At 43.8% G+C, this 18100-nt stretch overlaps 1 protein-coding gene across 7 annotated transcripts in view; it reads right to left on the bottom strand.

Moving 5' to 3' along the window:
* The window catches only part of KCNMA1 (potassium large conductance calcium-activated channel, subfamily M, alpha member 1), a 772904-nt gene that overhangs the window by 62090 nt on the left and 692714 nt on the right, over positions 1–18100 (bottom strand). For all 7 annotated transcript variants that reach the window (XM_010834186.1, XM_010834188.1, XM_010834189.1 and 4 more), the window contains one exon: positions 15197–15389. In XM_010834186.1, the coding sequence (XP_010832488.1) occupies positions 15197–15389 (193 nt within the window). The remainder of the gene's footprint in view (positions 1–15196; positions 15390–18100) is intronic.

The raw sequence follows: 18100 nt of genomic DNA, 5'->3' as shown, positions 1-18100 counted from the left end.
TTTCCTTTGACACTCTGAGATCTTTAAGCCCCTCAGCTATGTCATCAGTAGACATATAGCCAAGTGCCCTGTTGTGAATAAACTTGACCTTTCCTGCTTGTATGCCTTTTCTCACTTTGCCCCAGCCCTTTCCATCTGCCTGCAGCCCCTTTACTTACAATAATCACACCTATTTTTAAATTCAAGTCCACTGAGTCTGGAGCATCGCAGCCCAAAGCAACTTCTGCCTTCTCATAACACAGTGTGTGGTGATGGCCAGTGGTACTTAGGATATCTGGGAGAAACTCTTTACAGGAGATATGTAACAAGATGCTCAATGACTACTATATTGCTTTTCCAGTGGGGGAATAATTTCCTCCAGAACATTCCTTGAAGTATAACCACTCATACCCTTAAATATTCTGTCAGTCCAAAACTAAAGTCATTTATAAGTCACTTGACTTTTTTGCAGGGCTATTTTTTAAAAAAAGGAAATAAAGGTTTTAGGACTTCACATGAGTTTTTGCCTATAAAAGGATGAGTAATGAAACTTCCTTGGTGGTTAAGTGGCTAAGACTATGTGCTCCCAATGCTGGGGACCTAGGTTTGATACCTGATCAGGGAACTAGATCCCACATGTTGCAATAAAGATCAAACATCCTCAGTGCTGCAACTAAGAACAGGCACAGCCAAATAAATAAGTAAATTAAAATAATTTTTCTAAAGAAAAGGATGGGTAGAGACAAAAATACACAGGATAATTGGCTAGGTTCATTTGATAGCCTGAGGCATGTGTGCTATCTTCACAGCATATGGATCTCATTTGTGCCTCAGCAATTACAAAGGCCTCACACCATGCATTTTGCAAGGTACTCTAGAATGTTCCAGCCCCCATATCATTAAATATGTACATTCAAGTTGTGTCATACTATTCACTTTACACATCTATGTCACTTCTGCCTAGAGATCCCTATAGTGTCATAATGGCATGGACCATGGAAAGAGCAGGGACTAACCTCAGGCAACTTACAAAACTAATGCTCAGGTAAAGAACTGTTGATCCTCATATGGAATCTCATCAGCAGTTTCAGTGAATCAGTGAAATGATAAGATTTCTTTTACCTTCTCTGATTATACAACCACCCTTTCCAATGCAAAGAAATAGGAGGAAAACAATAGAATGGGAAAGACTAGAGATCTCTTCAAGAATATTAAAGATACCAAGGGAACTATTCATGCAAAGATGGGAACAATAAAGGATGGAAATAGTATGGGCCTAACAGAAGCAAAAGATATTAAGAAGAGGTGGTAAGAATATACAGAAGAACTATTCAAAAAAAGATCTTCATGACCCAGATGGTCTGGTTATCTGGCTCACCTAGAGCCAGACATTCTGGAATGCGAAGTCAAGTGGGCCTCAGGAAGCATCACTAAGAACAAAGCTAGTGGAGGTGATGGAATTCCAATTAAGCTATTTCAAATCCTATAAGATGATGCTGTGAAAGTGCTGCACTCAATATGCCAGCAAATTTGCAAAACTCAGCAGTGGCCACAGGACTGAAAAAGATCAGTTTTCATTCCAATCCCAAAGAAAGGTAATGCCAAAGAATGCTCAAACTACCACACAATTGCACTCATCTCACAAGCTAACAAAGTGATGCTCAAAATTCTCCAAGCCAGGCTGCAATAGTACATGAACCAAGAACTTCCAGATGTTCAAGCTGGGTTTAAAAAGGCAGAGGAACCAGAGATCAAATTGCCAGCATCCGTTGGATCATTGAAAAAGCAAGGGAGTTCCAGAAAAACATTTACTTTTGCTTTATTGACTACTCCAAAGCCTTTGACTGTGTGGACCACAACAAACTGTGGAAAATTCTTAAAGATACAGGAATACCAGACCATCTTACCTGCCTCCTGAGAAATCTATATGAAGGTTAAGAAGTAACAGTTAGAACCGGACATGGAACAATGGACTGGTTCCAAATTGGGAAAGTAATACGTCAGGGCTGTATATTGTCACTCTACTTGTTTAACTTCTATGCAGAGTACATCATGCAAAATGCTGTCCTGGATGAAACACAAGCTGGAATCAAGATTGCCAGGACAAATATTAATAACCTCAGATATGTAGATGATACCATCCTTATGGCAGAAAGTGAAGAACTAAAGAGCCTCTTGATGAAAGTGAAAGAAGAGAGTGAAAAAGTTGGCCTAAGACTTAACATTCAGAAAACTAAGATCATGGCATCCAGTCCCATCACTTCATGGCAAGTAGATGGGGAAACAATGGAAATAGTGACAGACTTTATTTTGGGGAGCTCCAAAACCACTGCAGATGGTGATTGCAGCCATAAAATTAAAAGATGCTTGTTCCTTGGAAGAAAAGTCATGACCAACCTCGACAGCATATTAAAAAGCAAAGTCATTACTTTGCCAACAAAAGTCCATCTAGTCAAAGCTATGGTTTTTCCAGTAGTCATGTATGGATGTGAGAATTGGAGCATAAAGAAAGCTGAGCACCGAAGAATTGATGCTTTTGAACTTCAGTGTTGGAGAAGACTCTTGGGAGCCCCTTGGACTGCAAGTAGATCAAACCAGTCCATCCTAAAGGAAATCAATCCTGAATATTCATTGGAAGGACTGATGCTGAAGTTGAAACTCCAATACTTTGGCCACTTGATGTGAAGAACTGACTCACTGGAAAAGACCCTGATACTGGGAAAGATTGAAGGCAGGAGAAGTGGATGACAGAGGACGAGATGGTTGGATGGCATCACCGACTCGATGGACATGAATTTGAGCAGGCTCCAGGAGTTGGTGATGGACAGGGATGCCTGGTGTGCTGCAGGCCATGGAGTCACAAAGAGTCGGACACGCCTGAGTGACTGGACTGAACTGATTACACAACCACACTTTCCTCCTATAGGACAATTTATCTGGGCCATTTTTCAGCATAACACACACCCTGAAATCCTAGATTCTGAGAGCTACAGTAATCTGTTCATTCTCTGCCTTCCATGGAAAATTCCACCTGGAAAGTGGGATAAGTAGATAAAACCTGGAAATATTTTATACATTTCTGAACAAAAGAAAGCAATGTCTGGTTCAAACTTTCCACCTTCTTTCTGACAGCTTCAAAATCAAATGTATATTAACAGGAAAATAAGTTCAACAATTATATTGTTCACAGAGGCAGGTAAGAAGAACTCTTCTCCCAACTCTGCTCTTGTCTGTCCAGTTGTTATGGCAATGAAGTGATACCAAGAGGGTCCTAGTGTCTCTGATTGCTGGGGTACAGAGGATCAGGGTCACACAAAATGAGGATGTCCAGAGACAAGGGCATTCAGAACAAAGTTAGCCCTTGAGCACAGGAGGCAGTTTGGAAGTCTGGTGAGCCTTGAGTGCTTCCATTTCCCTGAATGCTTGTCCCCAGGGATGCTTCCATGAGCCTGAAAGGCAGATGGATAGATGCAGGCCTGCTTGCTTCAGAATAACACTTGTTCTCTTTTGAGAACAGACTGATGTGGTAAGAAAAAGTACAGGCTTTGGAATCAGACAGTTTGGGGATCTGAGCTAAGAGGCTCTGGGCAAAGTGGCTGTATTTTCCTGAATCTCAGTTTTCTCATCTGTAAAGTAGAAAGAAATCACATCTGCCTGAGCAGGTTATTGGGGGGATTAAATAAGATATTGTCTATGAACATGCATGGTACATGATTCATCTGAAGATAAAAGGGGGGATAGTAGTTTTTTTATAAAGAGCATTAACTAGGCACATGAGTTTTGAGTAGCTAAGCAGCTCATGAAAGCCTGATGCTTGGACAATGAGTTCAGCCGCACCCCAACACCTCCCCACATCTGTTTTCTGTCTCTGAAGCTCAGATTTCCTCTCACTGCAATTGTCCCAAGCTGGGCACAGCTTGAGTCAGGAAGCAAATTCTGCTAAGCAGGCTATTGAAAGGAATAAGTGATACTGTCCATTCTGACTTTCGCTTCCCCATCTCCACTCCCCTAATTAGATCTCGTTTTACGGAGGGTCTAAAAGCCTCCACAGGTTCAGAAAGTATCCCTCCTTCCTCGATCTCCTGTTACAGATTGTGATGGTGGTGGTTTTTCCTTGTTTCCTTCAGTGTCAATCAATTGCCAGAATAGTAGATGGCAGTCTTCAGAGCATCTCTCATGTGGTGAAATACGCTGTGTAGGAAAAATTCTCCCAAGTTGAAGTCATTTAGAAAATGGCTGCAATGACTGCTTTGCTGAAATACATGTGTCCCACTGTGCTGAGATCCATCTCATGATGTCCATGCAAGAAACGGGATGGGGCAGGCCCCTTTCTGTACTTGAGACGCGCTCAGAGCCCTGAGCCAGATTTTCTTTATTGTTTAGTAAGCTCTTTTAATGAAATGTACTCCTCTTATTATAGAGGACTCAAAATAAGATCTAAATCACAAACCAATAAAAGAAAATTATTGGGCTGGGTATCTAAAGTTACTACCTAGAGGCTACTCCAGTGTGGTATTTATAAATCTCTAAACAGTTAAGTATAATTGTCTTTCTGGTTTTTGGGACGGAAGCCAACAGCCATTTCAGTTACAAGTGAAGAAAAATATTTTAGCGCTGAGCTTTGTTCGTTTGGTGGGTATAAAGAGAAATGGCTTCTCCCCCACCACCAGTTCAGAATTGAGAGAGAATATTGTGGTAATGAAATGTTATATGGGAGGCTGAAAGAAAGGCTTCTCTGGTTTCAGGGAGAATGTGTGTAGGATATGTGTATAGGTACCCTTGCAAGCGAGAGAAGTCCTGGGTGCAGGATGGGAGGGCTGCTGGGAGAGGGGAGGGAGGGAGAAAACTGGAAAGGGCAGGTGTTGAGGGCTGACATGGGAGTTGAAGATGGGGGTGGTCCGTCAAAATAATGCAAAAGCCAGATGTGCAGCTGCTCACCCCGATGCAGGCCACTCCCCATCTCAGACACAAAGACAGGGCCATTCTGGAAGGCATGAAAGTTTCCACGAAGAGATCTGGTATAACCCCAATTCTGCCAAAGAGTGTAGCCCCGCTTCTGGAGTAAGACCTGCTAAAACACAGAGCTCTGTATCATCAAAATCAAGAAAATAACAGATCGACCCACAGTTATAAAGGACCACAGAACTCATCTCATTCAATTTCCCTGCCGTCAAAAAGATCATGCCGGGAACTTGCCTTTGGCAAATGGTCGTGTGGCGATAGGACTCTCACTATCGTTTTAGGCAGGCTATTCTGTGCTGGACATGCCTTTCTTCTGCGAGGTTAAAATCTGATTCTCCTTAATCATTAGCCATCAATCCCAGTTTTGTTCCATGGAGCAGAAGCTAAAATCACCCTTTCAGTCCCTAGCCTCATTCTCTTAACTGCTGGGCAAGTGACATGTAGTCAAGCATTTCCCCGTTCTGGTTGTCCCCTTGGCAGCATTCCCTGTCTGTCAATGCCTTCCTTCAGATCTTCATAGCTCTTGACACACTCCCTCTCAGACCAGCCAGGATGAAACAATCACTGCTCCAAACAAATTGCACCTCTATCAGCAAGGTTTATCCAGCCTGTCTTGAGTAATTATTTGAAACTTAATGCTGAGTGGTCTTCATTCCATTCCATTCTGTGGATTTTGTCCCATAATTCAAGTTTAGGAAGGTCCCTTTTGAATCCAGATTCCTGTTGTCCAATATAATTTAGAGATCTTAATTCATATGATCTCCCTCATATATAAAGCAGAAGTCACATTTTCTTCTCTGGAACAGTAAAAGCTATCTCAGACTTTAGGATGTACCCTGTGCCCCCAATTAATGCTGGCTCTCCAAGGACTACAGCCATACTTCTAAAGAAAAATGTCATTCCCTACTTGAGGCTCTTAACCTTTGCTGAAATTCAGACAAAGGAGAGTATCTGCTTCTACATGGACATTACTTAGTGTGACTGTGTCTGAGGGTCATGGAGGGCTGGAGGAACCGTGGTGTGTGTGTGTGCACACATGCATGTGTCTCAAGCTTGTGTGCCTGCTGGTGTGTTTACGTAAGTCTATTATAATTTTTTTAAACTTGTGGCTGTAAGAAGGCATAAAACATAAACAAATTTATTTAGAGGAAAATAGGCAGTGAACGTTTGTTCCGAGTTTGAGACACATGCTCCTCCCTCCTCAAGGACATTGAGAACTCGGCTCAGTTTGTGACTCTCTGGCTTCTACCAATGGTTCCCCGTGTCCTTTCTAAAATGGTCTTCAGATTTCTGTGTTTCAGCTTGCTTTCAGGATCCTCTCCCCTGAGTCTCTTCTCCACTCCTAGAACATGAGCAAGGGGATGGATCTCTAAGTGTGACCCTCTCCTGGAGTCAGGATTTCATTTCCACCCACCTTCAGGCCCACCTGGACTTTTCCATTGAGTCCATGCAGAAAAGAATCATAACTGAAACCCAACACAACCAACTGACCAACACTGACACCTACTGCGTCCTCCTACAGCCAGTGTCTCCTCTCCACAAGCTTCTTCCTATGCATGGGCCCTGGCTTCCATCACCAGGCAGGAAGCTCACGTTCATTCATGGAGTCCGTTTCACCATCTCATCTCACACGAGATTCTCCCCTTCTTTTTCTGATTCAAGGTTCCTGATCTCCTCCTGGGTAACCACTGTTCCTACACGGTATCTCTGCATCCTCTTCTTTCTAGGCGAAACAGTGCTTCATACGGCTGCCAGGTCAATCTCTCCAAAGCTCAGGTCTGATCCCACCACTCTCTTGCTTTGAAATCTTCTGTAGCTCCCTAGTGCCTACTGAATTATTTATAGCTTCCTAACATACAGACTCATAAAAAATTATTTATAGCTTCTTAAGTAAAATAAAAAAGTTCCTCAATGCCCAACCCACTCTTCAGGCTCATGCCTCCCTGCTCCCTGATACACACACCGTGCTCCTGCCAAACTGTACTGACTGCTGTCCCTCAAACACGTCCCCCTGTACCGCTGTCCTTCTTACCGCCATTCTGCTCTCTGACTACAGCCAGTTCTATTTGTTTCCAACTACTGAAACCCTGAGTACTTTTTTCCAGAGTGTCTCTCAAACCCACTTTCTTTCTCTTCTTGCCCCCGGTGTTAGCCTCAATAGATGCTAATTCTCTCACAAGAATCAACCAGCGTCCTGAAGAAGAGTTATATATTTGCTAGGAAGTTGCAATGGCAACCCACTCCAGTGTTCTTGCCTGGAGAATCCCAGGGACGGGGGAGCCTGGTGGGCTTCCGTCTATGGGGTCACACAGAGTTGGACACAACTGAAGCGACTTAGCAGAAGCAGGAAGTTGCAAAGACTGAGAATGTGCATTATGACTCTTGACTCCTCAAGAATGCCTGCCATGCACAGTCTGGGCACATGACAGATGCTTAATAAATTTTTGTGGGATTGGATTGACAACTTCAGGACAGATAGCATGAATCAGATGAATGCAAAGCATATAAGAGGAAGAAGAACAAGAGAGGAACCCTAACACCAACAACCGAATTTAGCCCAGGCATGAAAATAAACCCCTGCCATCTTCTTGAAGAGATCCAGACACTGGGAGAAGCATGCTGCTGGCTTTAAGGTAAGTGCTATTTAATAGCTATGTAGTCCTAGATCTCAGCCCTGCCACCTTTCAAAAGCTGTGGTCAAGAAGAAGGTCTGTCTACTGGGCAACTAATATCCTTTACTTGTCACTTTGAAACATATGACAGAAACCAAATGACAAACATAGCCAGTTGGGCAGAAGACAGAGCCTGATTGCCCACTGCATTCCCTCATCCCCTTTTTCCACCTAAGGATTTTCAATACTGGGAAAGCTAATGATCACCCAAAAATATACAAAAAAGAAGAATGTAGACCAACAGGTCAAGACAACAGACATACGTGTTTAGTTGCTCTGTTGTGTCCGACTCTTTTCGACCCCAGGGACTCTAGCCTGGTAGATTCCTCTATTCATGGGATTTTCCAGGCAGGAAGTATTGGAGTGGGTTGCCATATCCTTCTCCAGGGGATCTTCCCCACCCAGGGTCATATCTGAGTCTCCTGTGTTAACCTGCATGTAGGTGGATTCTTTACCATTGAGCTACCTGGGAAGCCCTGTCAAGACAACAGAATTGTTTTAGTTTAAAGGTTAGGATTTCCAGGAAATCAGGAGATTCAGGTTAAAATTATTACTTAGCTTCTGTAAGCCTCAGTTTCTTCCTTTTTACAATCAAAATGGTAACCTTCTTATTTCATACATCTCCTCTGAGGACTGACCAGAGGAGTGGTTCTAGACAGTGGTTCTCAACCCTAGCTGCACCCAGGAAATATCAGGGAGCTTCAGAAACTCCTGATCCGCAGGTTGTACAACCTTCCACCAGCTAAATCACAATTGCTAAGGGGAAACTCAGGCACAGATTTTTTTTTTTTTTTTTAACATTTTTCATGTGATTACAATGTGCAGCCAAGGCTAGAAACTGGTGCTTTGAGAAATGCATATTGTCTTGGTTGAAAAAATACCTACCACAGAATGGCAGGAAATGTTCCAAAAGCATAAGAATTACTATGATTGTTGTGATCAGGGGTGGTGGTGATGGGTAGCGATGGTGCTGGTGGTGACCAAGTGATCTTTGCTTTGGGCTCAAAGTCCTTGTGGAGAAGAACTGTTTTCAGGGCAATACCACCAAGCTCTGTTCTGGCTCTGCAAGGAACACTTCACTCTCTGAAGTCATCACATATTCCTCTCTCTATTCAAACCTCCCACCCTTTGGCTCTCCCACTCCTTTACTTCACAATCCTGTTCTTTGACCTCACAGGGATTTGTTTCTTGCTTCATTTTTGGCCTATCTGCCTACAAGCCCCCTCTAAATCCAATCATCTCCTTACGTGTTTCCCGTGATGTCTGCACTGACCCTTGATTACCATCAGTTCCCTATCCAAACTGTCCAACTCCTTAACTCCTCAAGGAAGGCCAAGCTGGTTGCTTCATGAAGAAAGGAGGAGCCATCAGACTGAAGCTTCCTCCAGCTCCATCTTCCCCATCCAGCTTTCTGACTCAGAGGAACAGGAGTCATTCTTACCCTTTTAAAGGTCACCTGATCTCTCCTGCTTCTCTCTGATTTCCTCTTTATCATTTAACAACTCTGTCCTATAGCCTCAAACTCTCTCCCTCTCTGGGGCTTCACCCTAGTCTTACGTAGCAACAACTATGGCGTATTTTTCCCTCTTCTAAAAACAAAAAGGAATTCCTTTCTTTGAGCTCCTCTGAACTATCCCATTTCTCTCCCTTTCTCCACTTGAAAGAGTAATAAAGGGTCTCCAATTCTTACCTACCATCAAGGCTTCAGCCGCCTGAATGATGGCTTCTACCAGTGACAAGCTACAGCAGCTGCTCCTGCTAAGATCATCGGGAACCTCCTGAGGGTCAAATGCACTGCTGGCATTTTCAAGCCCTTGTCTGTTGGACTTTTCTGCAGTATCTGACAGTGCTAATCACTGTTTCTTTTCAAATCAGTTCAGCCCAGCAAATTCTTCTGGCATGCCAACGCTGTGTCAGGTCCTGTGCTTAGAGAAACTGGAGACATGAAGGTGAGCAAGATAAGGAAGAGTCCTTGTTTCTCAGAGAGCCCGGAGTCTACTCAAGAAAACATGTATAGGGGCAAACAATAAGGAGACTAGATGGTGGCTCTGGAATTTATCCAACTCTCTTCTCATTTACCTTCATACCGCCTACTCCTATTCCCCTAAATCTTTGTCCTCAGCCCTCTCATTGGGTTCTCTTCCTCTGTTTGTCCCTTCAATATTGATGTTTCCAAGGTTCCATATGAATCCCTTTTCTCTTAATTGTCCTGCCTGTCTCCCTGAGAAATATCCATCCTCAAGGCCTATACATTGTCTATCACCAATGACCCCCAAGTCTATAATTGCAAATCTAACTTTATCCTTATAACCATATGTTCTTATTTCTTGCTGGATATTATCCAGAAAATTTCAATACAAATGAACGAAGACAAAATGTTTACCTTCTCTCCCAAGTCTGTTTCCTCTTCTGGGTCCTTTGCTTAATCACTTATACATTTACTCAGTGGCCAACCTTGAAATGCATTCCCAACTCCTCATCCTTACTCATCCACACTTCCTTCCCATCAACCAGTCTTCAACCTTCCTTCCCATCAACCAGTCTTCAATGACTGTTTCCTCTATTTCAGATCCATCTCAATTTCTGTCATCTTCACCACTAACATCACTAACCTGTCCTGTCGGGCCTCATCTGATCCCTTCTAGTCCACTGAAGAAGTCTTCTCATGTAGCTCACGCCACCATCTCTTTCCACCTCTACCATGGTCATATTTTTCCTATCATCTTTTTAAAAGATAGATTTAATCATCATATTTGTATAAATCCAAACGCTTAGCAAGGCAATAAGCCTCTGCTCTAGATCTGCACTGTTCAACACTCATGTGTGTTCTGGGTGCTATACTGCCTGATGCATAGTGGCCACTCACTTACTCCTCTTTCTTTCCCTTAAAACTTACTCTTACTAGAAGGTTAAGCAGGAAGAAACTATAGATGCTCATTTCATAACTAGATATAACTGCATAATAGCAAAAAATTAAAAACGGAACTACCACATAATATAGCAATTACACTCCTAGGTATACATCCCCCCAAAAAACAAACAAACAGTAATTCAAAAAAATGCATGAATCCCACTGTTCATAGCAGCATTATTTACAATAGTCAAGATATGGAGGCAACCTAAGCCTTCACCAAAAGATGAATGGATAGAGAAGATGTGGCCTACACACACACACACACACACACACACACACACACACACACACGAATATTAGCCATAAAAAAATTTTAATTCTGCCATTTGCAACAACATGGATTGACCTAGAAGGTATCATGCTTAGTGAAATAAGTCAAAGACAAAAATAGTATGTTATCACTTACATGTGGAATATAAAAAATAAAACATGTGAATGTATATAACAAAACAGAAACAGACTTAGAGATATACAGAACAGACTAGTGGTTATCAGTCAAGAGAGGAAAGAGAATAGGATAAGATAGGAATAAGGGATTAACAGACACAAACTACTATGCATAAAATAAATAAGCTATAAGGATACATTGTACAGTACAAGGAATAAAGCCAATATTCTATAATAACTTTAAACGGTGCATAATCTATAAAAATACTGAATCACTATGCTGTGCACCTGAACCTAATATAACCTTGTAAATCACCTCTACTTTAACAGCAAGAAACACATAATGGGAAATTCAATCGTATGATCCTTCCTTTCAGGGTCTGACTCAAGCAGCTCGCTGAGAATAGACCCTTCCTCCCTCTGCTCACCCTCCATTGCAAGATCAGACTCGGTTCCTATCTTTTGGAACCACAGGGACAGAGTCTGGCAAGAGTCACTGTTGTACCAGCTGATTTAAATTGAAATGTTTTCCCCAGATAAATGTGTGCTAAATAATACACCAGCTCTCCAGCCAAAGGGAAGTGACAGGCGCTCTGTAAATAAAGGCACTTAGTTGCTGGTAAAGAGCTGTAAAGTGGTTCTGAGCTGATGTTTGCTGACCAGCAAGAAGCGGCTTCACCTGCTTTATATAATTGTCACTGCAGTCTTGCCTGCTGTATATTAAAACTGCATCTCATAGACCCAACTGTCACATCGGATATACCGTCCAGCATGGAGTATGCCACCTCTCTCTGTAATTGTTTCTGACAACCAGCCATCACATTTCAGATCTTTTCAGAAAGTATCTGGTCCAGAATCCCTATGCTGGGCCAGCCCTGACACCATGTGGGCTAGAACAGCGACACCAAAAGGGAATATGAAAAAAGAAGAGGAAAAAGAGCTTGTGTGAGTCTAGGAGAGCAAGTGACACGCAATGTCAAGTGTCTGGACACAAATCCCAGGGAAGACTCTGCCTCCTCAATGTTAAGACACATCTTGTTTCATTTCATGTTAGAACAACTTGCCGTAAGGCTGCATGAAGACTGTGGCCCCAGAGGACACACATCTGTCCTGGGTCCACAGTTCTGACCTGCTATGTTCTGGAGAGATGGAAACATAGCTCTCAAGGCGAAACAAAGGAATGGATCTCATAAGGACTACAAAATAAAGAGTGATGAAAGTGGGGAGTGGCAATCAACCTCAATAGCTGAGTTGTGTCCAATTCCCTGTGATCCCATGGGCTGTAGCCCACCAGGCTCCCCTGTCCATGGGATTTCCCAGGCAAGAATACTGGAGTGGGTTGCCATTTTTCCCTCCAGGGTATCTTCCCGACCCAGGGTAATTCCAATCCACTTGGAGCTTGGTCATGCCAAATGCCCAGATGAAAGGTAACAAAAGTATCTGAGACCAGGGGACGTTCTAGTGGGTCACCGGGGTCTCAAGGAGGGGGAGCAGTTGGAATCTCAATTTGTCCATCTGATCCCATGGATTGGGATGAACCCGAGAAGTGGGCTGTACAGTGAGCAACCAGAGGTGAATTTACAACACCCACCCATCACGGAGTGACTTCCTACGTTGACAGCCACCACAGGGCCACCGCTTTTAGAAGGTCAGAGTGTCACCACAGGGAAGTGTTAGAAGGTCAAGAACAAGAGAGGAGCAGGTAGAATAAGAAAGTGAGAGGGAATATGGACTCAGTGAGGCTACAGCTTCAACAGTCCTTCATTAAGAGTTGAATGAAATGCTTGCTGGTTACTGGGGGATGTACACTCCACTCCAGTGCCAACCAGGAGTCTCTGAAGACTACCACCAGCCATAGAGCACATCCTCTGCCTCTTCTGGGGTGTGTGTGTGTGTTTGTGTATGTTTATTTACACAAAAGAGCCCCTCTTTATTGCAGAAAAAAATGAGTTCCCTTACTCTTCCTTCTCTCCTTCCAAGATCTACTTTTCTTGCTTATTGATGTGATAAAAACAGTTAAGAAGGCTTTTGAGATTGAGTGAGTATCTTAGAGGAAAGGGGAAGCATTTTTTTTTAAACCAGTTTGGCCATTAAATAGGATCTCAGAGTCTGGGAAAAGGTTTAAGAGAGCTGGAAGAAACACTGACGTCAGATGCATATGTGACTATACTGTATGTCAAGATACTAAACTAGGACCTTGAAAGTTATGATTACTGAATTGGGAGGAAACTGGCATGCTGGGGAAAGGGAGTCTTTTCCTTCCCACCTGCCCCCCAATTTGGTTCCTTCTCCACCTGAAGGGAGCACTTCCCCTGCTTCTACTTTTTTCCATTCCCTCTGCTAGTTCCTGCCAGGAGAAGAGGGGCATCTAATTGGGTTGGGTCATGTGTCCACTGGACCCCGTGCTGTGAATGTGAACATTTTTTGTGCCTTAAAGTAGTGCACACAGTCACCCAGGGATGCTGTTAGGATGCAGGTTCTGACCACGTAGGTCTGGGTGGCATGAGAGTCTGCATTTCTACATGGTCCCTGTGTGATGCCCACACTGGGGTATGGGTGGGACGACACAGTGAAGATCAACTCCCTAAAGGCAGAAACCAAAACCTAGCTTGCCTCTTCCTTCTCCAACAAGACAAGCTCACTGTTTCCTCTCATCCTTTGTCATCTCAGCTCCCTGAGCAGGCCGTGCAGGAGGCAGGAAAGAGTTTAGGCTCTTTCTTCGGGCCTTGGCACATTGCTCTGTCCAGCAGGCATGACCGAGCAAATGGAGACCAAGATTTAAATTGGGGGGCAAGGCAAAGGAGGTGGAGTGGAGAGGCCAAAACCAAGCTACAGGCTGTATCAACCAGGGTATGTCAAGAATAGAAGCCACTCTGCTACAGGTAAGATGAAAACTAGAGGCTGACACTACCTAGAGAAGGGCTGGAGGAGCAAAGTCAAAGAGGCCAGCATTATCCATTTCACTTGCAACACCAAGGGGGAAGTTCTCCTGAACTTCAGCAGAACCTCGGGACCCTCAGGGAAACTCGCACTCCAGTCTCCATTTCAAGTAGCAAAGTCAGTGGTTGCCAAAGTTTCTGCTGAGAGTCGCTTTGAACCTTGCATCTGTTCAAGGTCTGGCTATAACTGCCTCCCAAGAACTAAGGCTTCTTTTTCTCTCCTACCATCTAGATAGACCCAGAGTCCTCTCTCATTGGTAGACTCCAGCCCATAACCATGCAGGTAAAGGGATTCTAGGAACTATCGTTCCTGGCTTCACTGTGATGTTGAGGAGACCTCAGGAGGAGGCAGTGGTGATGCTGAGTTGACAAAGATAATGTGGCACATAGGCCTAGGCTGCAGGATGGAGCTTTATCAAACCACCAAGACGGTGCTTCATCGCCCAGTGGCTATAGTTCTCATGGGCTGTGCATCGTCTACCTTTACTCTTGGGGTGATGGCATTCAGGTCCCCATCAGGCACCCAATGCCACCCATCCAGCAGACCACGTGTGACAATGATTTTCCAGCTCATGGCAAACCCACACAGAGGTGTTACTTGGCAGAACACACTTCCCATCCAATCCCGTCAAGGCCATGATGAGTGAGGTTGTTTGCTGCAGGGGTTCAGCAGTGCTGCTTCTCTGAGACTCCTAGACAACATCTTTACTTGTTACCATCTGTCCAGGATCCCAGAGCAAATGACAAGAAAGACTGGGGCAGAGCAGAGATGGCAGATGTGTCATTTAAAGCCACCGTGCCTCCTACAGAGAACGCTTCCTGGGCTGACAAGTGTCACCTCTTGCTAAATGACTTTGAGTGTCCATATAGTCCTCACTCTCCAGAGGCCACCATCCCCTGATCATCCTGTAACAATGCAAAGCTTAACACCCCCGTGCAGCTCTAACAATGGCAAAGCTTAACCCAGGTCAATGGCAAAAATATGTGTCCGGCAGAAACATTGGGAACTGTTTGGCCAGCATCATTTCAGTGCTCTGACATTTTGCTGGTGACCTTGGTCATGAAGCCACTGTTTGGGAAGGCTGAGGGGGTGGTGTTTCAAAAGCTGGATCATTCTCGGGAAGGCAGTCTATTGTGAGTGTGGGTGTTCAGGTCTCAAGCCCGCTTCCTGGGCTGGCAAGAAGAGGCAGGAGATGCCCCTTTGAAAGCTGCGGCAGCCACAGCAGGTTTCACTACCAGGCAGGCTGATGTGAGCCTCTTTGAATTACTGAGTGAAGGATATCCCTCTTGCCAGCCCCTGTCCCCTGTAGGCACAGCAGAGAAGTATTACAGGCTGTCCTTACCTTGGGAATTAGCCTGCAAGACCCCGATGCTGTCATCAAACTGCATAGATTTGATGTTGAGTGACGCCAAGATGCATTCCTTGTCCTGCAGCGAAGTATCATCAATATTATTCTGATTGGCTGACAGGATAACGCACATGTCACAGAGGTTGATGTTGACGGCCCTTAAATCAGCCCGACTTAATGGCGTACCCTTTGGCATAGAGGAAAGAGAAAAAAAAAAAAAGGAGAAGCAAAAATGAGACTGAGGGACGAGAGGGAAAGAGGGGGAAAAAATAAAAACAAATTAAAGATTGAGCCGGAGCTCTGGGAAATTATTTAACAAGTATCTTTTTTATGCCTTGACATTAAGCTGGCCTAACTACATTCAAGGGAATAGGAGCTGTGTGCTAATCTAAAGGGTAGTTGGTGCTGATGGCAGCATTTTAGGCTTGCTCTCAATACTCAATCAAGCTATTACTAACTAACGAGGGAGAGGAATAATGCTAGGGTTCTACATCTTCTTCCTGCCTGGAAATTGTCTTGATTTAAGTAACTGTCCTGTGGCAACCTCTGGCTTTCAGAATGTAACAAAGGGGTGGATTTCAAATGCCTGTTTATTTAATAGCAAGTCACTTCCGTCTCAGGCAAAAAGACAGCAGCTCCAACTAGAATTTCCAAGGCAGCCAAGGGGAAATAGCCAGGGAGCATGGTGTGATGAGGTGGGGCTGAATGCAGCGCTCAGTTTGGAAGAGGTGGGAGAGAGTGCAATCAATGTGCATCTTGCAAAGGGGAGATGGAAGCGTGGGTAAAGCTTCACGTCATATCATTTCACTGCATCTTTTGAGCAAGAAAAAAAAACAAGGAAGTCGAGTCATTGTCCAAGAACATAGGCCTGGTTAAATACACCATCAGATAGATTTACAGTGGAAGTCTCTGTAGTAGGTAAAAGGACTGAAAAAGAGTTCTCCATGTAGTATTGCTTTGGAAGGATCTCAAAGAGAGAGGAGCAAGTAAAGCAAACAAACAAAAAACAAGTTCTAGGCAATTCAGAAAGTATGATTTCATTTATGCAAAAAGAAACCCACAAAATAGAACTATACATGCATGAATGTATATACAAACTTTCAGAGAGAAAGTTCAGAAAAAGTACACACTAAATTAATAACAGTAATTACCCCTGGGGAGGGGAATAAGACTGGAAGGAAAAGTTTGTTTTTGACTTTACATACTTCTTTTTTGTTTGAATATTTTATAACAAGAACATATTTGTATATTACTGGAGTAATTAAAAATAAATAAGCCAGTAAACAGATTTTTTGAAATGTCCCATAACAACAGAAAACAATGGGGAATTACATTTGAATGACAAAACAAAGGAGGGAATGACAGAGAGGTCAGAAATGTAGCCACTGGTAAAATATAAGGGTTAGGATTGAAGGACAGGGGCATGACCCCCACATGCTCTGTGTCCTCGTCGAGGGCTATGGCCGAATAATCTGGCCATCCCATGTAAGAGGGGCCCACAGGCATCATTTTGGAGTTCATGGCCAGCTACCAGCCTCCCTCATCCTCCAGCCTAAATCCAGCTTCTGATGTGCCTTCATAGAGATCTGAGTTACCTTCAACTCACTGAGCCAGTAGGGAGAGGGTCTGCCAACTGCCTGTATCTCTGGATGCCTTCCTCTCATTCTCCTTCCTGGAAAGGGGACTTTGAGAATACTAGACTTGGCCACAGAGATCAAGGCCATCAGCCCTCTTTTTATGACTCCGTGGCAGTAATGATTCTATTCTCAGCCTCCAAAATATTGCTTCAAAGTGAAATTATGAAGGAAGAGGCCTATAGGGTGGGGAAGCTGCTAGTTCCAAGCTCTGGAGCAGGATCTTTTGAGAGAAGAACTCTCCCCTCCTTTCCTGGGGTCTTTGGTGCAAAATAAGTCTGACCAGCTTCCTGAAACATTTCACCAATGCATAAGCTTCAACTGCTTACATCCATATTCTTTTAATTTTCACCTTGCAGAAAATCCAACAGTAATTGTGATATAAGACAATCCCTGTACAGCTGTACACACATGAGTTCAAAACTCAAGTAATACAAATGACATACACAGAAACACTGTGTTTCTCTACGTGTGCTAAGTTCTTTCAGTCACTTCTGACTCTTTGCGACCCCATGGACTGTAGCTCTCCAGGCTCCTCTGTCCATGCGATTCTCCAGATAAGAATACTGGAATGATTTGCCATGCCCTCCTCCAGGAGATCTTCCTGACCCAGGGATTGAAGCCACACTTCTTAAGTCTCCTGCATTGGCATGTGGGTTCTTAACCACTAGCACCTTCATGCATTGGAGAAGGAAATGACAACCCACTCCAGTATTCTTGCCCAGAGAATCCCAGGGACAGGGGAGCCTGGTGGGCTGCCGTCTATGGGGTCGCATAGAATTGGACACGACTGAAGCGACTTAGCAGCAGCAGCAGCACCACCACCTGAGAAGTCCATGTTTCTCCGGGATGGCCCAATTTAAGGAATGAAATAGATGAAGAAAAAGGTGAGGGCCCATTTTGTACAAATATGCCATGCCTGAGTGTGCTAAATTTTGGAAGGTTTGAAATAGGAGAGGCTGCAAACAGAACTAGTTCACACAGACATAGGCAGATGAGTAGATGTGCACAAGGGCACGAAGAAGGAAGCACACACAACAAACAACCATACATAGCAAACACCGTACACAGACCCCAACATACACGTGGACAACTGTGTCCCAGAAAAACAGTAAGCTCTTCACAAAATACTTTTGTACCCCAGTCTATTGCTCCCAAGGACATGTAGGAAGGCACATGTAGGAAAAATAATGGTGGAAATATGTAATCACAACTATCACGTTCCTGAAATTAGCAAGGTATATCTCTGCTTCTGCTCTTCTGG

This window comes from Bison bison, unplaced genomic scaffold (assembly GCF_000754665.1).
Source record: "Bison bison bison isolate TAMUID 2011002044 unplaced genomic scaffold, Bison_UMD1.0 scf7180017864029, whole genome shotgun sequence".
NCBI lineage: Eukaryota > Metazoa > Chordata > Mammalia > Artiodactyla > Bovidae > Bison > Bison bison.
Note: the sequence above shows the minus strand (reverse complement) of the source record. Positions and strands in the feature narration are given on the sequence as shown.